Genomic DNA, 22,920 nt, shown 5'->3' on the forward strand with positions numbered 1-22,920 from the left:
AACTGCTGAGTTTTCTAAATTTTCTTTCTTCAGACTTAAATTGAAAAGAAGTAGGGAAAACTACTAGGCCATTCAGGTACTGTAGAGAATTGTTTAACAATAAAATATATCCTGTGCTGTGTTTAGTCGCTCAGTTGTGTCCAGCACTTTGCAACCCCATGGATTGTAGCCCACCAGTCTCCACTGTGGCATGGGCTGCCATGCCCTCCTCCAGAGGATCTTCCGAACCCAGGGATCAAACCCACGTCTCCCACATTTCAGGCAGATTCTTTTCTGTCTGAGCCACCAGGGAAGCCCAAGAATACTGGAATGAGTAGCCTATCTCTTCTCCAGAGGATCTTCTCAATCCAGGAATTGAACCAGGGTCTCCTGCATTGCAGGTCAATCCTTCACCAGCTGAGCTACCTGAGAAACCCAAAAATGTATCCTAAACCCTTGTTATAGATTTCAAATTTATATTTCATTAATTTCCCGTGATAAGAAGACATTATCCTAAAAAGGTGAATTTAAATTAAAACTTCTCAGGGAGCAATACAAATAAATTCCACTATGTAAAGATTAAAATGAGCAGGTTTAACTTTTGCTGGGACTAATTCTTCTTGTTGTTGTTGTTGTTTAAGGGGGCTTTCTATTCAGTTTTGTCTTTTTTTCTCCCCTTTGTGATAACAAAGGCCATATTTTATGCCTCTTCCTATGCATCTAAAATAAATTCTGATAACTACAAGTTTGGTTAGAAATATTGTCAACAATGACAAGGATTAACAGGCTATTTTATCAAAACAATCCTCTATCTTCTTTGATATCTGAAAAAATAAGGAAACATGTGATATTGAAGACGTGATAACAAATGACAATGGTAATAACTTCTACACAAGGGAAAGTACCCACTTATTCTTAGAATTTTTTTCTTTTAGAAAATCTAAATAAAATATGAGGGGAAAAATTGTTGAGCTACTAAATTTCTTTTAAAACTTGTTTTAAGGAAATTCAAGCCAGACAGGAGCATACTTGGAGTTATGCAGTAAGATTTAAGTGTTTAATCTTTATGATCAACTGTCTTTTTTTTTTTTCAATGCAGAACTGTAGTACCTATGTGGGCTTCCCTGGTGGCTCAGAGGTTAAAGCGTCTGCCTGAAATGCAGGAGACCTGGGTTCGATCCCTGGGTTGGGAAGATCCCCTGGAGAAGGAAATGGCAACCCACTCCAGTATTCTTGCCTGGAGAATACCATGGACAGAGGAGCCTGGTGGGCTACAGTCCACAGGGTCGCAAAGAGTCGGACACGACTGAGCGACTTCACTTTCATAGTACCTATGTAATTGGATAAAAAGGGTAATAAATAATGCTATAGATACCATTTGCCAAAAAAACACCTCCTCTATACTTTTTTCCTAATACATCTTAGACTTATGTATAGCTCAAATAAGAAACCCAGGAGGCCTCTCTTTGCTCCCCCATTATATTAATAGATTAGACATGCTGCTGCTTCATCCCTTATAGCTTTAAAACATTTAGTTTGTTGTGGTTTTCTGTTTACTACCAAAGTGTGGGGTTACTGAAAAAATAATTTTTTTAAAGAAAATTTTCACAGTAGATAATACAAGAAAAAAGAATTCATCTCAAAACATGAACAGATTAATCAAACAAATAAACTCACCTGTCTTCGCATCTTTCCAATCATCTGAAAGAATAGTCTTCGTCTGGATAGTGTACTTAGATATAGGACTATGATTGTCTGAACCACGGCTCCAAGTAAGTGCCACAGAAGTGGCTCTAACATCTTCTATTCGCAGACCACCTGGAGGGCCTGGAGGGCCTGGAATGAAAATTTGGGTAACGAATCAATGAATCCCATCCAGTGAATTGGGTGCATATTGGCATACAAAATTGTCTTCCTTGCAATTATTCTAAAGAATATTTACACAATGAAATCAGTGTTGCCATATTCCTTTTAAGCATAAACTATAAGAAGCAATACTAATGGTATTTGTAGTTTTTACTAAATGATTTCATGATGTCTTTTTATGAAAAGAGATAAATGCCATCCTTTAAAAATGGCATTATTATTCAGGATACGTATGATAATCTTTGACTCATAAAATACAATTGACATCAAGGAACCTAACAGATTTTAATCATAGTGAGATTTAATGAAATTTTGCTGAATAAATGAATCAGAGCAGATAACACTGTCTAGATATGAGGATAGTTAGTCATAGTTTCTTTCTGCCTCCCCAAAATGGAACAAATACTTTTTAATAATTTTAAATGTTATAGTTAATTTATTTTACTTGGAGTAGAAATTTCTGAAAATGACTGTATGTACCATTTTGGGTAATACATTCTATGTTAGTTAAAGTAATAGAAATAATATTAAAAGAAATATTTCTATGTGTATAAAAGGTAGAAAACAACTAATAATTCAGGCATACCAGGAATGGTCTAAAAACATCAAATAACATACTGAAGAAACTTAGGTCAGAAGAATTACTGCATAAGACAATGTTAAAAATAGGATTTCACAGATGCTTAATAACTCAATATTAATATCATTCATTTATTCTCTAAACTGAGAACACTGTGTTGAGTGGTAGAAATGAAAAGATAAATGAGACATAACTTTCAGGCTTTGAACAGATCTTTGTCATGAAAGGGTGAAATGGCACAGTAAATAAGCAACTGTAAAAGACAGCAGCAAATGCCAGGATTACGGTTTACAACATACTTATACTTTGCATCATGATTTCTTCTTTTTAAAACTGTGAGAAAAAGTTCCTTAGATGGTAATGTAGTGTCTATAACTTAGAATGCTAAACAAGGTTCTGTGGCCAGAGAACTCCTAAAATAGACATTTCAGACAATGACATCACTTTTCTTTGCATCAAAAAGGAGGCCATTCTCGACTGAATTAGGCACAGTGAACAAAATAACCAACGATGTTAGTAGAGTGGCAAATTTTTAAAGTATTAAATAAAACACATGTTTTTATCTTTTAGGTGAAAGCAAATACAAAGAGAAATCTTGAGAGCAGCTAGAGAAAATGGGCACATTATTTAAGTGCCTTCCCATTTAAATGTCAGATCAGCTGCTTTATCTACAGGGCCTTGTTCTCCACATGGGCTTTGGTCTTTACAGAGGTATAGATAACATCCAAACCTGCACCAATTTCTTTGTAATTGGTCCCAAAGAGAAAAATGTGTATAGAACAACACAGTTGCATTACTACTAACAGTAAAATAACACAAGACACAGCCTATTTACGATAGTAAATTTTATTTAGAAACAAAAAACATAAGTTAATAAGGGCAAATAGATTCTTATAAATATATAATCTGTAATAGTATTTTTATACTTACTGATGTTAATTAAAAGTAACAATAATATGCCATCCAAAATTAATGAAAATAGCCACATAAATTATATAAACCACATTTGATATTCAGAAAGAACATGTTGCATTTTCCATATGTAAAGACCACATTGAAAAACAATACACATTCTTGATCAGAACCACAATGTTCTTTACTTCACATAAAGCATCAGCCCAAGTCAATTACTGAGTGGAATATTTCAGAGTATTAAAATTAAAATTTAGAAATGAAAAATTTAAAACTATATTTTTTTTAAGAAAAGAGAAAGTCTTATAGTGCAGGCATTCATACACATTTTCTGAGCATAAGGAAAGTGTTAAAGGGAATTTAAGGCAAAATTTCCATAGGTTAGTCTTTTATCATTAAGGTGTAAATCATTTCCCCACTGTTACTCTCTGAAATTTTCCGATGGCAAATGAATGACTTTTGGAAAGGTCAGGTTAAAGCTGCATATTAATAATGTATTAATTGGGACATTATATGCATAATAATTCATCCCATTCACTGAGGAACAATATGAAGCAAAAGGCTGTAATTATATTTATGCATTTCTTTCTCTGATATATGCCTGGCCTATACTGACCCTTCTTAATAAATATTTGGTGAAGACATAAATACATTTATCACATTGACCTTCAGAGCTCTGTAAACATAACAGTTATACACAATACAATCTCCATTCTTTCATTTGCTCTGAAACTGTATTGCATTAAGAAGGTGAAATTGAGAAAATAAATGGAAAGGAGTTGGTTGATAACCCCAAAACCATAGTGCGGCAATATAACTTGGTATTAATTTACTAAGTAGATTTTTTCCCATGTAGGAATTAAATACAAATATCCCCTAGGAAATACCTGAGAGGAAATATACTACAAAGAACAGAGATTTTAGAGTTAAAGAAGGCTTGACTTTAAAGTCAGTGCCTTGATTTATCTTGGGCAAGTTTATCAAATTGGCTAAGCTTTCATTTTCTCATACATAAAATAGGAGTAATAAAAATTGACCAGATTGTTGTTAGGATTAAAATAAAAATCCTTAAGGAATGTAGGGCTAGGCCTGGTCTACAGAAAGCCCTTAGTAAATTTTAGCTTTAATACTATCATTGTTACACCGGTAAGAGCTTTCTGTACATCTGAGCTATTGGACAGGATTAATACTTGTATAATAATTAACAAGGATCTGTTTATCAGATTGTTCTGGTAAACCCCAGTTCTTTCCACTCAAAATTAAGGTGTTTCTGGTAAATATTTTGGAGATAAGGAAAACTGGTCATGTGAAGGCCCTCTACTGTGTACAAAGGAACCAGGATGCAGCAAAGCTAGAGGGGTGCTGCGGAGAGAAACATGGCCAGCCTTGCACTGTCTCCCAGGAGAAAGGTTTTCTAAGCAGTGTGGCTCATGTTACTTGCTCCATTTTTCTGTTCAAAATGGAGAGAAAAGTGCTGTGATAGAAAATAAAATAATGCAGCCACTAGTTCCTCAGCACAAAGGCAAGCATTTAGAAACTGAACATCCTTCTGGACATAGCCAGAGTGGTTATGAAGCACCTTCTGTGGTTCAGTGAAATCTCACTGGCCATATCCATACTCACTTTTCCAAAATTTGTCTAGGTTCTCAATGTATTTACCATTAAATCACTGACTACTGGCAAACAAAATAATATATTTTAGTAAATCCTTATTATATCTGAGTCTTTTATAATTCTTACAAATAACCCTAAAATGTAAGCACATTATTTTCACTCCTTAATATAATAGATGAGGAAATCCAGACATGGATAGATTAAATAAAATAACCACAGTTATCCAGCTAGCAAATGCTAAAGCTAAGATTTGAACACAACTGATTTACCATGAGGCTTTTAGTTTACTACAGTGAAAACAATCATTTAAAAACAATATTACCAGATTCAAATTAAAAAATGGCCTTGACAGCTTTCCTTTAGAGACCTTTTGTGTTGTGGAGAATATGAATTACTTGGGCATTAGTGTGCATTTTGGTAAAATGATAAAAAACTGTGTTACATTGATTATAGCTTTTTATATCTTTTTTGTGATCTGTTAACTCAGATAAATGAAGATAAATACATCACATAAATACATCAGATAAATTCCTATTGTATTACATTCTAAGGCTTTGTTTTTATTATTATAAAAGTATTTGTTCATCTTTCCTGAAATTTACCAATTTTTAAGAAAAAAAACCCTATGTATGAACAAAATACAGATGTGATTTCCACTCAGTCTCTTTCATATATAAAATAATTAGAAGGAAAAAAATGAACAGAAATACAATTATTTCTCAATTCCATCATTTCTTCTTTAGGAAGGTAGTAACACTCTGTGAAATAGTTTTTAGGCATTTGAGGAAAAATAGAGGAAAATTTTTTTTCAAAATGATTATTCACACATTGTAAGTTGACTATATTTTCTCCATCAATAATTTTTAATTTATTTTTTAACTGAGGGACAATTGCTTTACAGACTTTTGGTGTTTTCTGTCAAACCTCAACATGAATCAGCCATAGCTATACATATACTCCCTCCCTTTTGAACCTCCCTCCCATATCCCTCCCCATCCCATCCCTCTAGGTTGATACAGAGCCCCTGTTTGAGTTCCCTGAGCCATACAGCACATTCCTGTTGGCTGTCTATGTTACATATGGTAATGTAAGTTTCCATGTTACTCTCTTCATACATTCACCCTCTCCTCCCCTCTCCCCACGTCCATAAGTCCATCTTCTATATCTGTTTTTCTACTGTTGCCCTGTAAATAAATTCTTCATTGCCATTTTTCTAGATTTTGTATATATATGTTAGAATACAGTATTTATCTTTCTCTTTCTGACTTACTTCACTCTGTATAATAGGTTCTAGGTTCATCCACCTCATTAGAACTGACTCAAAGGTATTCCTTTTTATGGCTGAGTAATATTCCATTGTGTATGTGTACCACAACTTCTTTATCCATTCATCGTCAATGGACATCTAGGTTGCTTCCATGTTCTAGCTATTGTAAATTGAAAAAGACACATGTGTCCCATTATTCATTCCATTAGTAATTGAGACTCATTTTCACTGAAGTCAAGTGGCATAGAAGATTTGAAACTGGGATCCTCCAAGATTAAACAGGATGTATAGTAGTCTAGCATCATGAGTCAGTGACAATACTTAGCCTAAAACCTTAATGCACTTTCTTCTGCTTAAACACTGACTGGCTTTCTAAACAACTGTGGTTGGAATTGGATCCAACATACTTTTGTCCTTCTGGGATTCCACTCCACATAGCACACATTTAATATAAGCCTTGACACTAAACAGGAAACGTATCCCAATGTCATCCTATTTCCACTTGTAATTGCTCAGTAAGCAATTAAGAGCAAACCATCACATATAATATCCTATCCCGTGGTTCACGGTTTATTTTTACTAAAATAGTAAATCTTAATGAGCAGTTTGAATGCTAAATGCCAATGAAGAGCTTAATGAAAAGTTCAGTGTAAATTACTGTCCCTTTTAAAATAAAATAATCTGAAAATAACAATGCTGAAAGAACATCAGTTATATTAAGGCAGGTGGCTTCTCCTTACAAAAATACATCAACTGAAGTCCCTTTTTTACTACAAGCCTGTCCTTGCTCTGAAAATTAGTTAAGGCAACTGCTTTATCATAAGGTAATATAACACAAATTGATGTGTGGTATTGTTGAAGCATAAGGCTGTATTAAGATGAAGCTGAATATTAAATGGGAATATGGTAGCTTTAATCCCTAACAATGGTATTTTAACCTTCTGCATGATAAAAATGAACTTAGATCCCCATTAGAAATGAGAATGAGGTTAAAGGGAGGTAAATGAATCTGTGCAATTCTAGTTGATATTGATACAGTTTATCTAAAGAAACTGGAGAAGGAAAGCATTCTTTTTTTCCTGGCACTTTTCATACTTATCATGTGGTTTCCTTTCTAATTTTTATCAATCCTTTCCCAAACTATATTTATATCTGATGGTATATATTGCTGGTATACTTTCAATTAGAGATCACTTAAGGTGCCTACAATGCTGATTCATGTACATCTCCATGGCAATATTTATGGATATATGACAATCTCAAATTATTTTTGAAAATCTTATTAAAATGACAACTGCCATAGATCTCCAGTCTACATTCTAGGATGCTTCTTTCTGTGACAATAATTGAGACTAGAAAATGAGAAGTAAAAAATGATGGAAATACATACCATTTTGAGCCAGAGATATGTATTCCTTTAAGATGACTGAGCAATTATTTTTTAATTACATAAATATTTGGGATTCATATATATTTCTCTCAAAACTTCCCTAAGAGTTCTTCCAACCACAGATAGGAATGCTACAGTTACTAAAGGAGATGTTCATATAATATCCCATGCCTAAAAGTAAGCCCGTTTAAGAAGAGCAAAAGTATTTCTTCTGAAGAAATAAGAATTTTAAGCACGTTTATTTGACCAAAGAGGGGAAAGGAAAATATTTTCAAATAATGAAATTAAAGCAGTTCCAAAATTACTCTCTCATTTCTACCCATGTCCTTCCAAAAAGTCTTGACCTTCCTTTCAAAATAAAGATCCAAGAAGGCTGATGCTAGGAGTTAACAATTAAATATGTATACATGCTGTTAATCACTTTGTTATCTTCACTTAAATCTAGCTACTGAGATGACAGTTTTCTCCACATGCTGTCCAATTTCACTTCCCAATTCCAGGAATTGTTCCAAAAACCCTACAGGGCCATGAGCAGGCTTCAGTTGTTTCTTGCTGCTTTACATCTTTTTTTTGCCAAATTATATATATGGAACCAGGGTACAGAAGGCCACTGGAATAATGCCCCTTGGCTTACATCCTAATTAAGATGACTCATTAGTGAATTTGACAACAGGATTGTTCATTACCTGCTTGGGAAATCAAACAGTCCATTCAGTGGCAATACTCTCGTATTATAATTCACCAGTTTTTCATATTTTTTTCAGATAATGAGCTAATTTCTGATATATGCAATTTCAAAGAATGACAGGACATGAAAACACAAAAATTTTACTTGGCCATCATATGATGTACTGGGTTAGTTCAGCAGACAGTTTTCAGATATTAGTAAAGCTATAAAATTATTTTCAAGTATCTTTCTGTTCAAAGTATGTTTAGGTGTTCAAAAGGAAAAAATCCTCTAGGAATTGGATTTTGGTAGGGGGAACGTCAGAAGCTACAATATTGAATTAATTAGTAAAATCTAGTATAATGTGTTAAAAAAAAGTTTTCACACAAATAGTGAGTGTCAGCGATCACCAGGTTGGAGGCAGGCTCGCACAGACGGGGAGAAAAGGATCCACCATGTTTTTCTCTCCATCTTTTCTGTTTTTACCTGCAAGAGGAAAGATCAAGGCTGAAGGGCAAGTGTTGATGCCCATTTAGGAGCAGGAAGCCATGTACTTTGAAAATTTGTCATATATCCTTAATTGGTAAGTTGAAATATGAACAGAGAGCAACTTCTAGACATTGTGGATGAGAGTCCGAAAAGAAGCCTGAAGAGACAAGCTTTGGCCCATTCAACCTCAGAAATAATGACTGACTTTCTAAAGAATAAGAGTTGTAACCGAATCCCCTCTTCCCCTCTATAAACAAGTGAAACAAAACAAAAAACTCCTAAAGCCTTTGTAGTTTCACTCCACAAAGAACAAGTCTACCTTCTGAAAATATGTTTGTGCCTTCAAGACTTTTAATTAAGAAAAAGAGCTTGAGGGTAAATTTAAGCTGTGACTTAAAAAATTAATCAGAGATGGGGGTTGGAAGTTATAGGAACCTGTGTCTTGAGAAATATATTTATTATTTATTTCTATATGGACTTTATGGCAAAAGGGGAGCAAAGTAAACGAAATGTTTATAAAAAGTCATCAAGGGCAACACGTGAACTGGAGCTGTTATTATTCTATTACATAAATATGGACTCTGAGACCTACAAGACCACAGGTTATTCAGCAGGTGAAGTGCTTTAAAATCTATGCTCACCTAATACCAAAAGCCAGGCCATTCCCTTTGCATCACATGGATCTTTTAATGACTCTATGCATATACTAGTATAACTATACCATTATAGAAAATCATGACATTAACAAGATGGTCATCCTCCTATGTTTCCTTACTATAACTAGGGATAGTTTGATTATAATTACGCTATTTTGTAACCACTAGTATCCTCCTAGTTATAGTTATTTGAATAGGAGTAATAGTGTATAGAAAAACTTGCTAGGAAAATTGCTGACTAGTTGTTGCAAATTTAATCCTATGATAAATGGTAACAAAGGTTACTTAATGCATTTGTCACTTCTATGTGTCTTTCAAATGTTAGAGATTTCCAAGTCTTTTTATGAGAGCTGAAGTTGATAATTTTTGAGATATTCTTTTTTCTCCCTTTCAAATGAAGTCTTGGTATTTTTGCAGAGAGAGAGGGAGTTGTGAACAGTCACACAGGAAGCCTCCCTAAACAGTTGCACATTAGACTGCTATTTCTTAAATTAGTTAACAGTAGCTTCCAGCCTTTGAAGGAATATATCAAATAGTGGTCCTCCAAGTTATTTAAACCACAATCAGAAGCACCTGGTATGTTCTATTCAGGAACAGTCCCTTGCCCCTGAAGAAATTCACAGAGATGTGCAGGGGGCTCAAACACTGGCTGTTGAGGCCTTGAAGAATGTAGTGAGCTGATGCTCAGGAGTATATTCCTCACTGTGACAGAGTCCAGACTACTCTGTACACACCTACATTCTAGTGGGTCACACATTATTTGCTGCTAAGAATATTGAAAATTCATAATTTTGTACATTTTTTTTGTAAAAATGAAGCAGATTCAAGTACATCCTTTTAATTTTGCTAGCTCTTTCTTACCTTCATCCTAATGTACTTTCAGATAAAGGGGTTGGTGTTTCAGCATTGTCCTGAGAAACGCACATGGACCCCAACCAAGTTCCTCACCTCATCCCATGTCCACAGAATGACTATTATTAGCACTGGACAATTAGAAATCAAAATGACATTTTACTTTTTTGGAAAATAAAAAAATCTTTTGGATTTATTCCAGAATCTGCATTCACTCATGAGTGTATCGGTCAGTTAAACATTATAATGCAAAAGTGTTTGGCAGAAAGAGCTTCCCATCGTACTAATCTAATGAGATATCCTAAGCCAGATTTAAATACATGTATACAAGGACTGAATCATGTAGTCACCTTTAAGGAGGAAATAGGGAAGGTGTAAACCATGAAATAGCTGGCTTTTTAGAATACCAATGGAGATTCATAGTAGGCTGGATTACCCTTTCAACATCTCTGCCCTTCTCTTTGAAGACTCTCTTTGATAGACTCTTTGAGTCTATCTCACTTAACCCCAGTGATGATGGTAGTCAGATGAGCTATGTGATAGGAATTCAAAGGGACAAAAATCCTCTCTCGGCAGCTTCTTAAACTGACCACAGGTTTAGAGGGTAAAGGTTTTCTCTGATTTCCTTCATTTTCTTTTACTTAGGTGTAAAAAATTCTGTGACCTGATTAGTGACCAGGTTAGTGAGGTTGGCTGGTGGGAAGAAGATGGGGGTGGCAGGAAGCCAGTCTGCAAAAGGTACCATGAGGAAATAATTGCACATTTCTGAGACTCAAAATGGCAGATTTCACAAAAATCATACCAAAAAAATTGTTTTGCTTAAAAAGAATTATATATCATTGAGTATCCTGTTGATTATTTTTTCAATAATGAAGCTCAGGTATTTTCTATTCTTTTTAAAATAAAATTAACCAAGAACAGAAGATATTAAGAAATTCTAATTTCAAGTAACTTAAAAGTTTACTCTGTAAATTAACTTCTAATTATCAATGCCTCAGGGTGTTTGGGTGGACAATTTAACTAATTTGATAAAACAAACCATATATCAACAGTAAAAAAGGATGCACAATAAAAATTATCTGATCTGATTTTATATCTGGGGAAGATAAATATTAAAGAAAAGTGAGAAAGATAAGTCCTTGCACTTTTAACATGCAGCAGTTTTGTTAGGATGACCTGAAAAATTTATATGAAAGTTCTGTAGACACATACATTTTAATCTAAAACATTTAAACATTTTGAATGAACTATTTTTAAGGCCAAAAAACACATTGTAAAAATCAAGTTTAAAACTATCTATTTTGATTTATTTACTCTTTTTGCTATTGTAGTTATAATTTATAATGTTAATAGAGGAAAAAATATTATAGCTTTCTTTTGCCATCAGACCTATTACAAATACATTATGGGCAAAATAAAATTGCAAAATTTGCATCAGTAACTTTTCTATAAAATTAACATTTCTTGGAAAAAAAAGGCCTACAATTTAACTTTTCACATTGATTACTTTATCTCTGAATATATTTGAATTAGTGCTTAATTACATTGCTTTGCAGCAATGAACTGGGCATTATATGTGAAGCGGGATTGCCTATATTCAAATCTTATCTTTCTGCTTAGTAGCTGAATAACCTTAGGCAAGTAACTTAGCCTCTCTGGGACTCAATTTCCTCATGGGTAAAATGGAGATAACAGCAGTATCCATCCATCTCTTAAAATAGTGCCTGGTAAAAGTAAGTCTCTAGTAAATACTATATATCCTGGAATAATATAATAAATGTATACTGCAATATGTATTTTATTATTATATATAGTATATGATTTGTCATATATTAAACAATTAGAGATACCAAGGGAACATTTCATGCAAAGATGGGCTCGATAAAGGACAGAAATGGTATGGACCTAATAGAAGCAGGAGATATTAAGAAGAGGTGGCAAGAACACAGAGAAGAACTGTACAAAAAAGATCTTCATGACCCAGATAATCACAATGGTGTGATCACTCACCTAGAGCCAGACATCCTGGAATGCGAAGTCAAGTGGGCCTTAGAAAGCATCACTACGAACAAAGCTAATGGAGGTGATGGAAATCCAGTTGAGCTATTTCAAATCCTGAAAGATGATGCTGTCAAAGTGCTGCACTCAATATGCCAGCAAATTTGGAAAACTCAGCAGTGGCCACAGGACTGGAAGAGGTCAGTTTTCATTCCAATCCCAAAGAAAGGCAATGCCAAAGAATGCTCAAACTACCTCATAATTGCACTCATCTCACATGCTAGTAAAGTAATGCTCAAAATTCTCCAAGCCAGGATTCAGTAACATGTGAACTGTGAACTTCCAGGTGTTCAAGGTGGTTTTAGAAAAAGCAGAGGAACCAGAGATCAAATTGCCGACATCTGCTGGATCATCGAAAAAGCAAGAGAGTCCCGGAAAAACATCTACTTCTGCTTTATTGACTATGCCAAAGCCTTTGACTGTGTGGATCACAATCAACTGTGGAAAATTATGAAAGAGATGGGAATACCAGACCACCTAACTTGCCTCTTGAGAAACCTATACACAGGTCAGGAAGCAACAGTTAGAACAGGACATGGAACAACAAACTGGTTCCAAATAGCAAAAGGAGTACGTCAAGGCTGTATATTGTCAACCTGCTTGTTTAACTTTTATGCAGAGTATATGATGAGAAACACAGGGCTGGAAGAAGAGCAAGCTGGAATCAGGATTGCCAGGAGAAATATCAATAACCTCAGATATGCAGATGACACCACCCTTATGGCAGAAAGTGAAGAGGAACTAAAGAGCCTCCTGATGAAAGTGAAAGAGGAGAGCGAAAAAGTTGAGTTAAAGCTCAACATTCAGAAAGCTAAGATCATGGCATCTGGTCCCATCACTTCATGGGAAATAGATGTGGAAATAGTGTCAGACTTTATTTTGGGGGGGCTCCAAAATCACTGCAGATGGTGACTGCAGCCATGAAATTAAAAGATGCTTACTCCTTGGAAGGAAAGTTATGACCAACCTAGATAGCATATTCAAAAGCAGAGCCATTACTTTGCCAACAGAGGTGCATCTAGTCAAGGCTATGGTTTTTCCAGTGGTCATGTATGGATGTGAGAGTTGGACTGTAAAGAAAGCTGAGTGCCGAAGAATTGATGCTTTTGAACTGTGGTGTTGGAGAAGACTGTTGAGAGTCCCTTGGACTGCAAGGAGATCCAACCAGTCCATTCTGAAGGAGATCAGTCCTGGGTGTTCTTTGGAAGGACTGATGCTAAAGCTGAAACTCCAATACTTTGGCCATCTCATGAGAAGAGTTGACTCATTGGAAAAGAGTCTGATGCCAGAAGGGATTGGGGGCAGGAGGAGAAGGGGATGACAGAGGATGAGATGGCTGGATGGTATCCCCGCCTCAATGGACGTTAGTTTGAGTGAACTCTGGGAGTTGGTAATGGACAGGGAGGCCTGGCATGCTGCAGTTCATGGGGTCACAAAGAGTCGGACACGACTGAGTGACTGAAGTGAGCTGATTGATACATTAAATTATGTAATAACAGATCTTTTAATTTTATATTAAAATATATATCTTTCACAGCATAAAGATTAGAGCTATAAATATATATTTTGCCAATGTAAATTAAAATTAATTTTTTTAATATGAGCCAATTGCCACTTATTCATGTTCATAAGGGAGAAGGCAATGGCACCCCACTCCAGTACTCTTGCCTGGAAAATCCCGTGGACGGAGGAGCCTGGTAGGCTGCCGTCCACGGGGTCTCTAAGAGTCGGACAGGACTGAGCGACTTCACTTTCACTTTTCACTTTCATGCATTGGAGAAGGAAATGGTAACCCACTCCAGTATTCTTGCCTGGAGACTCCCAGGGATGGGGGAGCCTGGTGGGCTGTCGTCTATGGGGTCGCACAGAGTCGGACACGACTGAAGTGACTTAGCAGCAGCAGCAGCATGCTCGTAAAGGCTTGTGCATATCACTGATTATCTGTACCCCTCTTGTAATTTGACATATTTGTCAGTTTAATTTGGATTATTGTCTGGTAAATATACATTAATGTATTAAGATCATTATGGGCTAGTGAAATGAAGTGTTTAACAACATGCCAGGCTATTAAGTTCTATAAAGCTTTCCTGCTTTCTCTTCTGGAATCAGAGTGAGGGGAAGCAGTTTGTGGATTGTTTTTTTAAGGGAGCCATGGATATAAACCCACTGTAGCAAAGAATAAATTCCAGTTTGCCAAAACATGACCAGTTAGCTTATTAGAAAAAGAGAACAATTAATTGAAAAAAAGAAGAAATCCTGCAATGAAACTTCTCTCACTGTACTTCAATGAAGAAAAAAAAGTTATTAAATTTATATCAGTGCATTCTCCAGAGTGTCATCTACCAGTTTATAACCCTGATATTGTTATGTTTCGATTTTTGAAGTTGTAAAACGAAGGGTTAAACTAAATCACTTCCAAGATCCGTCTTAAAGTTTAAAATATCATATCTCAGTCTGAAAGAACTACATACTTCTTTGATATAATTGAACATTTCCTTGAATTTATGTCAATATACATTGAATTGACATTGAAAAATACAATTTCAAGTTATTACTGTACTTTGTAATTTTAGCAGTAATTAGGAAAGCTGCTAATTTTTACTAGAGCTTTTATAAATAGAACCACTAGTAAGTTCTAGCTTTGAAATAATCAAGCTACTTCTAAATTCTGCATTTATTATAAACAAATATGCATTTCAGCTTTAGCATTTAACAGTTATGGAGAATTGGTGCTTAGTAGCTTGTGAATTAGTTGATTCTCAATGAAAATGAGAAAGCTTAATTTCTGGGCAATCTTCACTATTCATAGATGTATTACTGTGGTATAGAGCCAAGTGGGGTTAGGATGCCTCTGAATGGCGCCCGGTCAGTCGTTGTTGTAACCAGTGTGGGCAGGGAGGGCCATTTTCCTGTCTCTGCCTACAAGGACTGATGAGATGGAATCTTTAGTCTGTCTCTGTGGCAAATTTTCTTGGCCAAAGTAAGTGGAAAGCAAAGGCAATTATCCAAGAATCTGAAATAAATGTGTGTTTTTATGACCCAAATACTTGAAAAACTACCTCAACTATTATCTTTAATTTGGCGATGACGATCTGGACACATCTTTCTGCCTATATAAGTGATCTCTTTTCTGGATGTCTTCACTAACAGTGAGTGTGTTAGCAGGTGAAGGGTGGTAAGGTGCATGCATAATTTTATGTCTGTCTAAGTTTGTGTGTATATCACATGAAACTTTTTAATCTGTCCTTCCTAATTTTATAGTTATTAAATTAATTAATGTGAAAGTCCTTTTGAATTAATTAAGGCATGCCTTACTTAAATAATAATTTTGAACATAAATCCACATTTGGTTATTTGATCATTTGAATATTGGAATTCTTGAACACAGTGCGAATATTTATGCCAGATACTGCAGAAGTCTAAATCCTGATTAAACACCAAGAGTTCCACTAACTGTTGACACGACGGCAGTCTCATTGTCCTGCGTTCACAAATAGCCAAGGTTCCTGAGTTAACCATACAAATACAACATTAAATAACCCAAGAGGAGGTATTTCAACCTTTTAAAATAAATGTCTCTGGCTTTATTTTTCCCTTGATGTTTAAAACCCCAACCACTATTTATTACATGTGCTGGACAATAATGGGAAAGTGAGCAGAGCAGAACTGCAATCAGTAGCTTTCATAGCAGCAATTCTACAACAGACTTGGTCGTCTTTTGGCTATTATACCATATTAACTATTGAACATTTTAAAGCATTAAAGTATTAAAATTTTAAAGCCTTAGGTACAAAAGTTTTAGAAATTAACTATAGAGTTTATTTATTCCTACTATCTGAAAGACATCTATTATCAGAAAATTGAATTGAACTTCCAAGATAATTGTCACAAAATACATGGGTAATTCAAGGCAAGTCTCTCTGGAAATCTAAATTTGGTAGTAAAAAGGGATGGGAACTGTCTAGATGACCTCTAGGACTAATTCTAGATTTGAAACTGTATATTCCAGCGTTAAGATAAATGTAGGTATTTCATGTTGCTACTTGGAAGAAGTTAGAAGGGAAAAAAATGTAATTTTAGTGCATGATTTTCTAATAACAGGGCCATTAGAGCCCTTTTATCTCAGACAAAGAAAATGTTTATTTCATATTTTTTTAAGAAAGAGTACTAATGAATCTGGAACAACATCTCCAAGTAAATGGTTCAAAATTAAGTTTGTCTGGATAGCAAAGAGAGTGTGCTTTGGATGTGAACTCTGCTAACAGAACATCTGGAAATAATAAATACCCAAGGGCATTTTCTGTAGAAAAGACTTAGCCAACTATTATGATTGTTTAAAATATAGCAGTATTATTCAGACTAAAAATTATATTGCCAGCTTCCATCAGGTTATTTATTTGACCATATTAGCTTAACTTAGCCAACACAGAATTTAAAAGTGAGCTAGTCATCAACCAAAATGACCTCCTTAAGAAAGAATCTGGTAACCGTGTCATTAGGCCAAGTAATAAAAACTTCAGGGGATTCCATCAAACAAAGATGACATCTTACTTACATCCATTTCCATTCTGCAACTGTATTTTGGCATTAGAAATAAAGTATAAATATGCATACACATAATATTCTTGTCTAAATAAAAATCTACTTAAAACTATGCATGTAAGTTTCTAATATAACAATACAAACTTGACTTGGGGATTCAATAGTTTGCATAGTTTTGTATTATCCACTTTAACTTCAGTTATTCTTTTTCCAAAACATTTCCAAATTTCACATAGCATAGGTTAGTATTGAGAATCAGACTAAAAGTTTCAGAGAATCAAAGTCTTTTTATCTTTTGTTTGTTTTTTTAATCTCAGCCTTGTATTAAGAAATGTTGTTTAATATGGTATTTAAGATATAAAAATGGGGGGCAGATATGAAAAGAATAATCATGACTACATTTTCTATTTTTTCAATTTTAGTGACAAACATTATGTTCAGCCAGGTGTCAGGAGGGTGCTAACAGTTAGTAGCAGTACCAGGGAAATTTATAATACAGCAGAAATGCCACAGAAAGTAGTAAAACACGTATGTCAAAGCCTAATTTCTTGCCTTTGTGGCCTAATATTATGGTCCATTTTTGAATATTATCCAAAAGTTCATTCATAAAAGAGAATTTAAATTTGGCAAGCTACATAAATGTTCCCAAAAGTGCTGTGAGATGAATCCTGAGAAACCTTTCCTTATAAATGACACTTTTTTCTTTTAACTGAAAAGCATTAAGTCCTCTAGAAACATTTTGCTGAAAACAACAGGGCTGTTGATGTGCACCAAAACTTACTTGATGAAGCAACTTGAATTATACCTTCATGGGACCTATTAAGTACAACCTTTATTACAAAAACAATAACAAAATGGAAATTTGTATCAATCGTCTTGATTTGGTTTCTAAGAAGCCTAAAAATAGCTGTTTTTTGTTTGTTTAACTAAAAATAATCTTAGACTATAAAGGTCTTTTAGCTACTAAACAATTTGAGTTCTACATCCCCTTGGCTATATCATACATGCCTGTGTTTTAAAGTTTTATTCTGAAATTGCCCCTTTCACTAGTACAATATTATTTTAAATTGAGGTCAGTGTGTGCTCTAATAGAAAAATAAGTCACTAAAATTATCTACAAATTACTATAAATGTCATAATACCAAGAAGGTATTATAATCTCTTATAAAAGTTACCTTCATTTTTTATATGTTATATTTTTATCATATCATTTTATATTAGCTCTAGCTGGGGAATATTTCATCTTATTTTGTATCTATTTTTTTACTTATTGTTGATACATAGGTTGAGTGGTTCTTGATTAACTTTAGAGTTTTTGAAGCTGATTATCTTCCTTGGTGTGATTTAGTGCTTAAAGTTCAGTTGTGCTAAAACTGTGTGAGGGTGAGGGAAAACCAGCTGGAGTTAACTCTTTTCTCACCACCTGAACCGCCTTCTTCCATTCCCATAACATTCCTGTCCTTACATCAGAGCTCCCTTCCTTGACTTCTAGCCAAATATTCATAAGTGTTTTTTCAATTATTTGTTGAGACTTCTATTTGGTTTGCACAGGATAAACTGGAGGAAAAGAGGATCTTATTATCTTTCTGAAACACATTTCTAATGTTCTTTATCCATTCTACAAACAAAACAATATGACTTTCAAACCATTTTCCATGAATTCTCTAGAACAATAATTTCTGAAAACCATTTAAAGACCACTTTATCACAAGCATTGTGTGGTTTTATTAATAAAAGAGACTTGCCAACTCAGGCCGGGTTTAAACATTTGGCTACTCTGGAATGGTATAATTTGATGCCCTCCATAATGACATTCTTTAAAAATATATCCAATACTTATTTGAAAAGAATACAGTAACGCATAGGGGAAAAGAGTGAAGGAGGGTTCTGGGTAAAGAAGCAGGCAACACATTCTCCGCTACTGCCTTTGGTAATTCAACTCTGGTCCCAAAGCTACAGCCCCACTCGGTCCTTCCCAGGCTTGGATCAACTTCCTCAGAAGGCAGTTTAGTAGCTGCCACTTGTTCAAACATGACTTCTGGGTATGCTGTGATCTACGCTTCCTAGTAATATTATGCTATTTTTGAAAAAAGAGAAAACATATACATATTTTCTTTATATTTTCAGTGTGTTTTATGTTTATTGATTTTTTTTTGTTAAAAATTTTTGGAGAAATAATAGATTCACATGCAATTGTGAATATTAATGAAGGAAGGTCCTGAATATCCTTCATTCATTTACTCACCACAGCAGTTTGCCCAACTAAATATGTTAGCACAACCAGAAAATTGACATTGATACTATCCATCAAACTTATAGTACAGATTTCACTAGTTTGTGTGTCTGTGTGCTTGTTTATTTCTAAGAAACTTTTAGCTTTATCACACGTGTAGACTTCAGTGACCAAGACCACAGGTAAGATACAGAACAATCTCATTATAAGGATTCCCTGCGCTACATTTTTATGGCTACAACTACTCCCCTTCTTCTAATTTCTTTAAGTCATAACAACTGAAAATCTAGTCTCCATCTCTATAATTTTCATTTCAACAGTGCTAAATAAATGGAATCATAGCGTATGCAAATTGGCTGTTTCCATGCAGCATTCACTTGAGATATATCCAAATGACACACATTAATAGATTATTATTTTTATTGTTGAATAGTATTCCACAGTACTAGTATACCACAGTTTGTTTAACCACTCTTGTGTTTGAGAGCATTTGTTTCCGGTGTTGGACTACCATGAAGAAAACGGCTATGAATGCTGTCCCTAATCTTTTCTTAATTTGTCTGTAATTGTTGTTTAACCCATCCAATGATTTATTTTAAATTCCCAATGACTGTTTATTGTTTGTAGTTCTTTTTTTCCCTCAAACTGCTTCATTTCATAGTATCTTATTTCCAACTCATATTTATCATTTCCTCTCTTATTTGTCTAAAGATTTAGGCATGATAATTTTAATTCTTATTCTGATGATTAGAGTACCTGATAGACTCTAGACTTTATTGCTTTGTTTTTAATCCTCCCTGATTCATTTTTATGGCTTGTCATTTTTTACATAATTCAATATTTGATTGATCTAAATTTGTTGGAATCCTAAAGGGCTGTGTTGAATGCTCACTATTTCAGAGATGGTATTCCTTTATATTTGCCTTGGCTGTGATGAAGAACGTTTATTGACTTATCTAAAATGTTTTGTGTTTCTTGTGCATTTTTAAAACAGTGAATGAACATTTTGCCAAAAAGAAAAACTTTTCATTTCTTTCAATCAGGGCAGCTTGAATTCTATATCTTGGGCTTCCAGAACAACATTGTTTAAATAAAGGTTACATTTACAGGAATAATGTCTACACTATAGAAATAGTAAGAGAAATATTTCCAAACTGAAAGGATAGAACTAGTAGAAAAGGCAGTTTGGGGCATCAAAGGTGAAAATTACACGGCCAGCACTAACTCATAACTTGAAATTGTTTGCATAACTGGAGAAATAGGCAAGGTGTGTCTCTTTTATGTTTCTTTTCCTTGAGCATCTGTGGACTTAACTAGTGGGTAAAGCAATTGAAGTTCTACAGGTTTTTACATGTAAACACTTATGACTGCTACAAAATGACAATGGCTTATATTCGATTATTGGTCCATTTTCTGTAAATTGTTTTCAGTTGACAACAATTGCTATTGTCTTCTTTATTTCTCAGTTCTACCAAACATTGAATGGATAAGCGGGGAAGTGAGTTATCTCTGGGTAAAAAAGTCCTACAAAAGCAGATCTAATGTTACATTTTCCTTCAGCTATGTGTTTTTCTAAATTTAATTTCAGTTTTATATTTAGAAACATTCATATTTAACTAATTCACTGCCTCCATTCTAAACTCAATTTAAAAATGATGCTGAAAGGCAAAAGCTTAAAATATATTTTTCACTCTTATTCAAATTACTTTCATCGGGCTTTACCTGCACAACCATCCATCCAAGCTTGCAAATACACACACACACACACACACACACACACACACACATAGAATGTAAGGTGGATACAAAATTTTCACTATGTATTCATTTACTGCAAGAGAACACAGGCTAAAAGATCCACATTGTCCAAATTATCCCTGAATATTTCTACTTTTGTTTAAGCCTTCTGATAAGGCATATGTACTAAGATGGATATATTGTCAAATTTTTTTCCTCAATGATCATAAGAAGAAATTACTTTCCCCTCTAATCTGTTCACTGTCCCTCTCATAGCACTGACATTCTCATAATTTTACAAACTTCAGTTCAGATCACTGATATCTGAGTGTGAATTAGTACTGTGTGTATACATTAGTCACTTGGTTGTGTCCAACTCAGAGACCCCATGGACTGTAGCCCACCAGGCTCTTCTGTCCATGGAATTCCTCTGGCAAAATGCTGGAGTGGGTAGTCAGCCCCTTCTCTAAGGGATCTTCCTGACCAAGAGATCAAACCACAGTCTCCTGCATTGCTGGCAGATTCTTTATCATCTAAGCTGTTGAGAATTAATTTACCTCGGATTTAGCAAGCTCATATATTGTCTAATATATAGCATGGTTAATATATTTATAGACAGATATATTCTTGAAAAGTTGAGAGAAAACTGATTGAAAGCAATTTATAATCTAAATGTGCTATTAGACCTCACTACATAAAATTCATTAGTTTTTTATTAGCATGAAGTGAAAAATAATCCCTTATGTTTTCTTTTTTTGAGAATCTTCATCTAGATGGGGTAAAAAAAATAATAGATTAAATTCCTTGGTCTTTTAGCTAAAAGTGGCCTTTTGGGTCTTTGCTGGCTATGGAAATTTAATGAAAGTGATAAATTCTCTTCTCAGGACAATCTAGATACTCATTGAATTTTCCATTTAACTTCAGGAGGTCCATAGGCCACTTGAAGCCTATCCATGGATTCCAGGTTATGATTTCCTAGACTAAATAAAAAAACATAATGAGGTGGGTAAACAATATTACTAAAGTCATACTATGTCATTACTCATCATTATTTTAAGAAATAAGGAAAACCTTAATTCTATATTCCATGATATATAAATCATATCTGAAGGTTTACTTTATATATATTTTCTACACAAGCTATGTAGAAATGCATCTGACTATTTGAATTTCAAATTTTTATTGATGCAAAAATCTTTATTATTAATAATAAAATTTGGAGAATGATTATAGCTTAGACTTTTTCAGTGCTAAGACTGTGAAGAAAGCTGAGTGCCGAAGAATTGATGCTTTTAAACTGTGGTGTGGAGAAGACTCTTGAGAGTCCGTTGGACTGCAAGGAGATCCAACCAGTCCATTCTAAAGATTAGTCCTGGGTGTTCTTTGGAAGGAATGATGCTAAAGCTGAAACTCCAGTACTTTGGCCACCTCATGTGCAGAGTTGACTCATTGGAAAAGACTCTGATGCTGGGAGGGATTGGGGGCAGGAGGAGAAGGGGACAACAGAGGATGAAATGGCTGGATGGCATCACTGACTCAATGGATGTGAGTTAGAGTGAACTCCGGGAGTGATGGACAGGGAGGCCTGGCATGCTGCAATTCATGGGGTAGCAAAAAGTCGGACACAACTGAGCAACTGAACTGAACTGAACTGAACTGAAGAAATACTTTTTATCTGTGCTGTGCTGCGCTTGGTCACTCAGTCGTGTCTGACTCTTTGCAACCCATGGACTGTAACCCACCAGGCTATAGATTTTTTAACATTCTGTTATAGTGCAGGAACTCAGTTTCCATTGTTTTAAGTTATTTTTCTTAGAGCTAAAAGGCTTTAGAAGTAAAAACTTATATTTTCACATAATAACTGCTATACATTTTTATACTGGTTTTTACTTTCATAGAAAATACACACTATGATGATTATTAATTACTTAGTATGAGTGGTCAAGATTATTAATATTCTTTGACTATATCTGCAAAACTTATTCTTCTCTCTGCATACCAGGAGTTTGCTGCAATGTTGATGGCTCATCTATAAAGAATACGCTTGTCAATTCAGAAGGCAGGGGTTTGATCTCTGG

At 34.6% G+C, this 22,920-nt stretch overlaps 1 protein-coding gene and 1 non-coding gene across 5 annotated transcripts in view; one reads left to right on the forward strand and one right to left on the reverse strand.

The window, feature by feature from the left end:
• Window positions 1-22,920, reverse strand: part of CNTN1 (contactin 1) — a 421,509-nt gene that overhangs the window by 98,256 nt on the left and 300,333 nt on the right. For 2 of the 4 annotated variants that reach the window (XM_069584608.1, XM_069584609.1), the window contains one exon: window positions 1,657-1,815. In XM_069584608.1, coding sequence (XP_069440709.1) covers window positions 1,657-1,815 — 159 coding nt within the window. Of the gene's footprint in view, window positions 1-1,656; window positions 1,816-7,289; window positions 8,762-22,920 lie in introns of those variants that run through there. The other 2 variants (XM_069584610.1, XM_069584611.1) reach the window with 1 other exon arrangement.
• Window positions 1,101-1,172, forward strand: TRNAF-GAA (transfer RNA phenylalanine (anticodon GAA)). Its single transcript has one exon. It is a non-coding gene; the product is annotated as a tRNA-Phe (tRNA).

This window comes from Ovis canadensis, chromosome 3, assembly GCF_042477335.2.
Source record: "Ovis canadensis isolate MfBH-ARS-UI-01 breed Bighorn chromosome 3, ARS-UI_OviCan_v2, whole genome shotgun sequence".
Classification (NCBI taxonomy): Eukaryota; Metazoa; Chordata; class Mammalia; order Artiodactyla; family Bovidae; genus Ovis; species Ovis canadensis.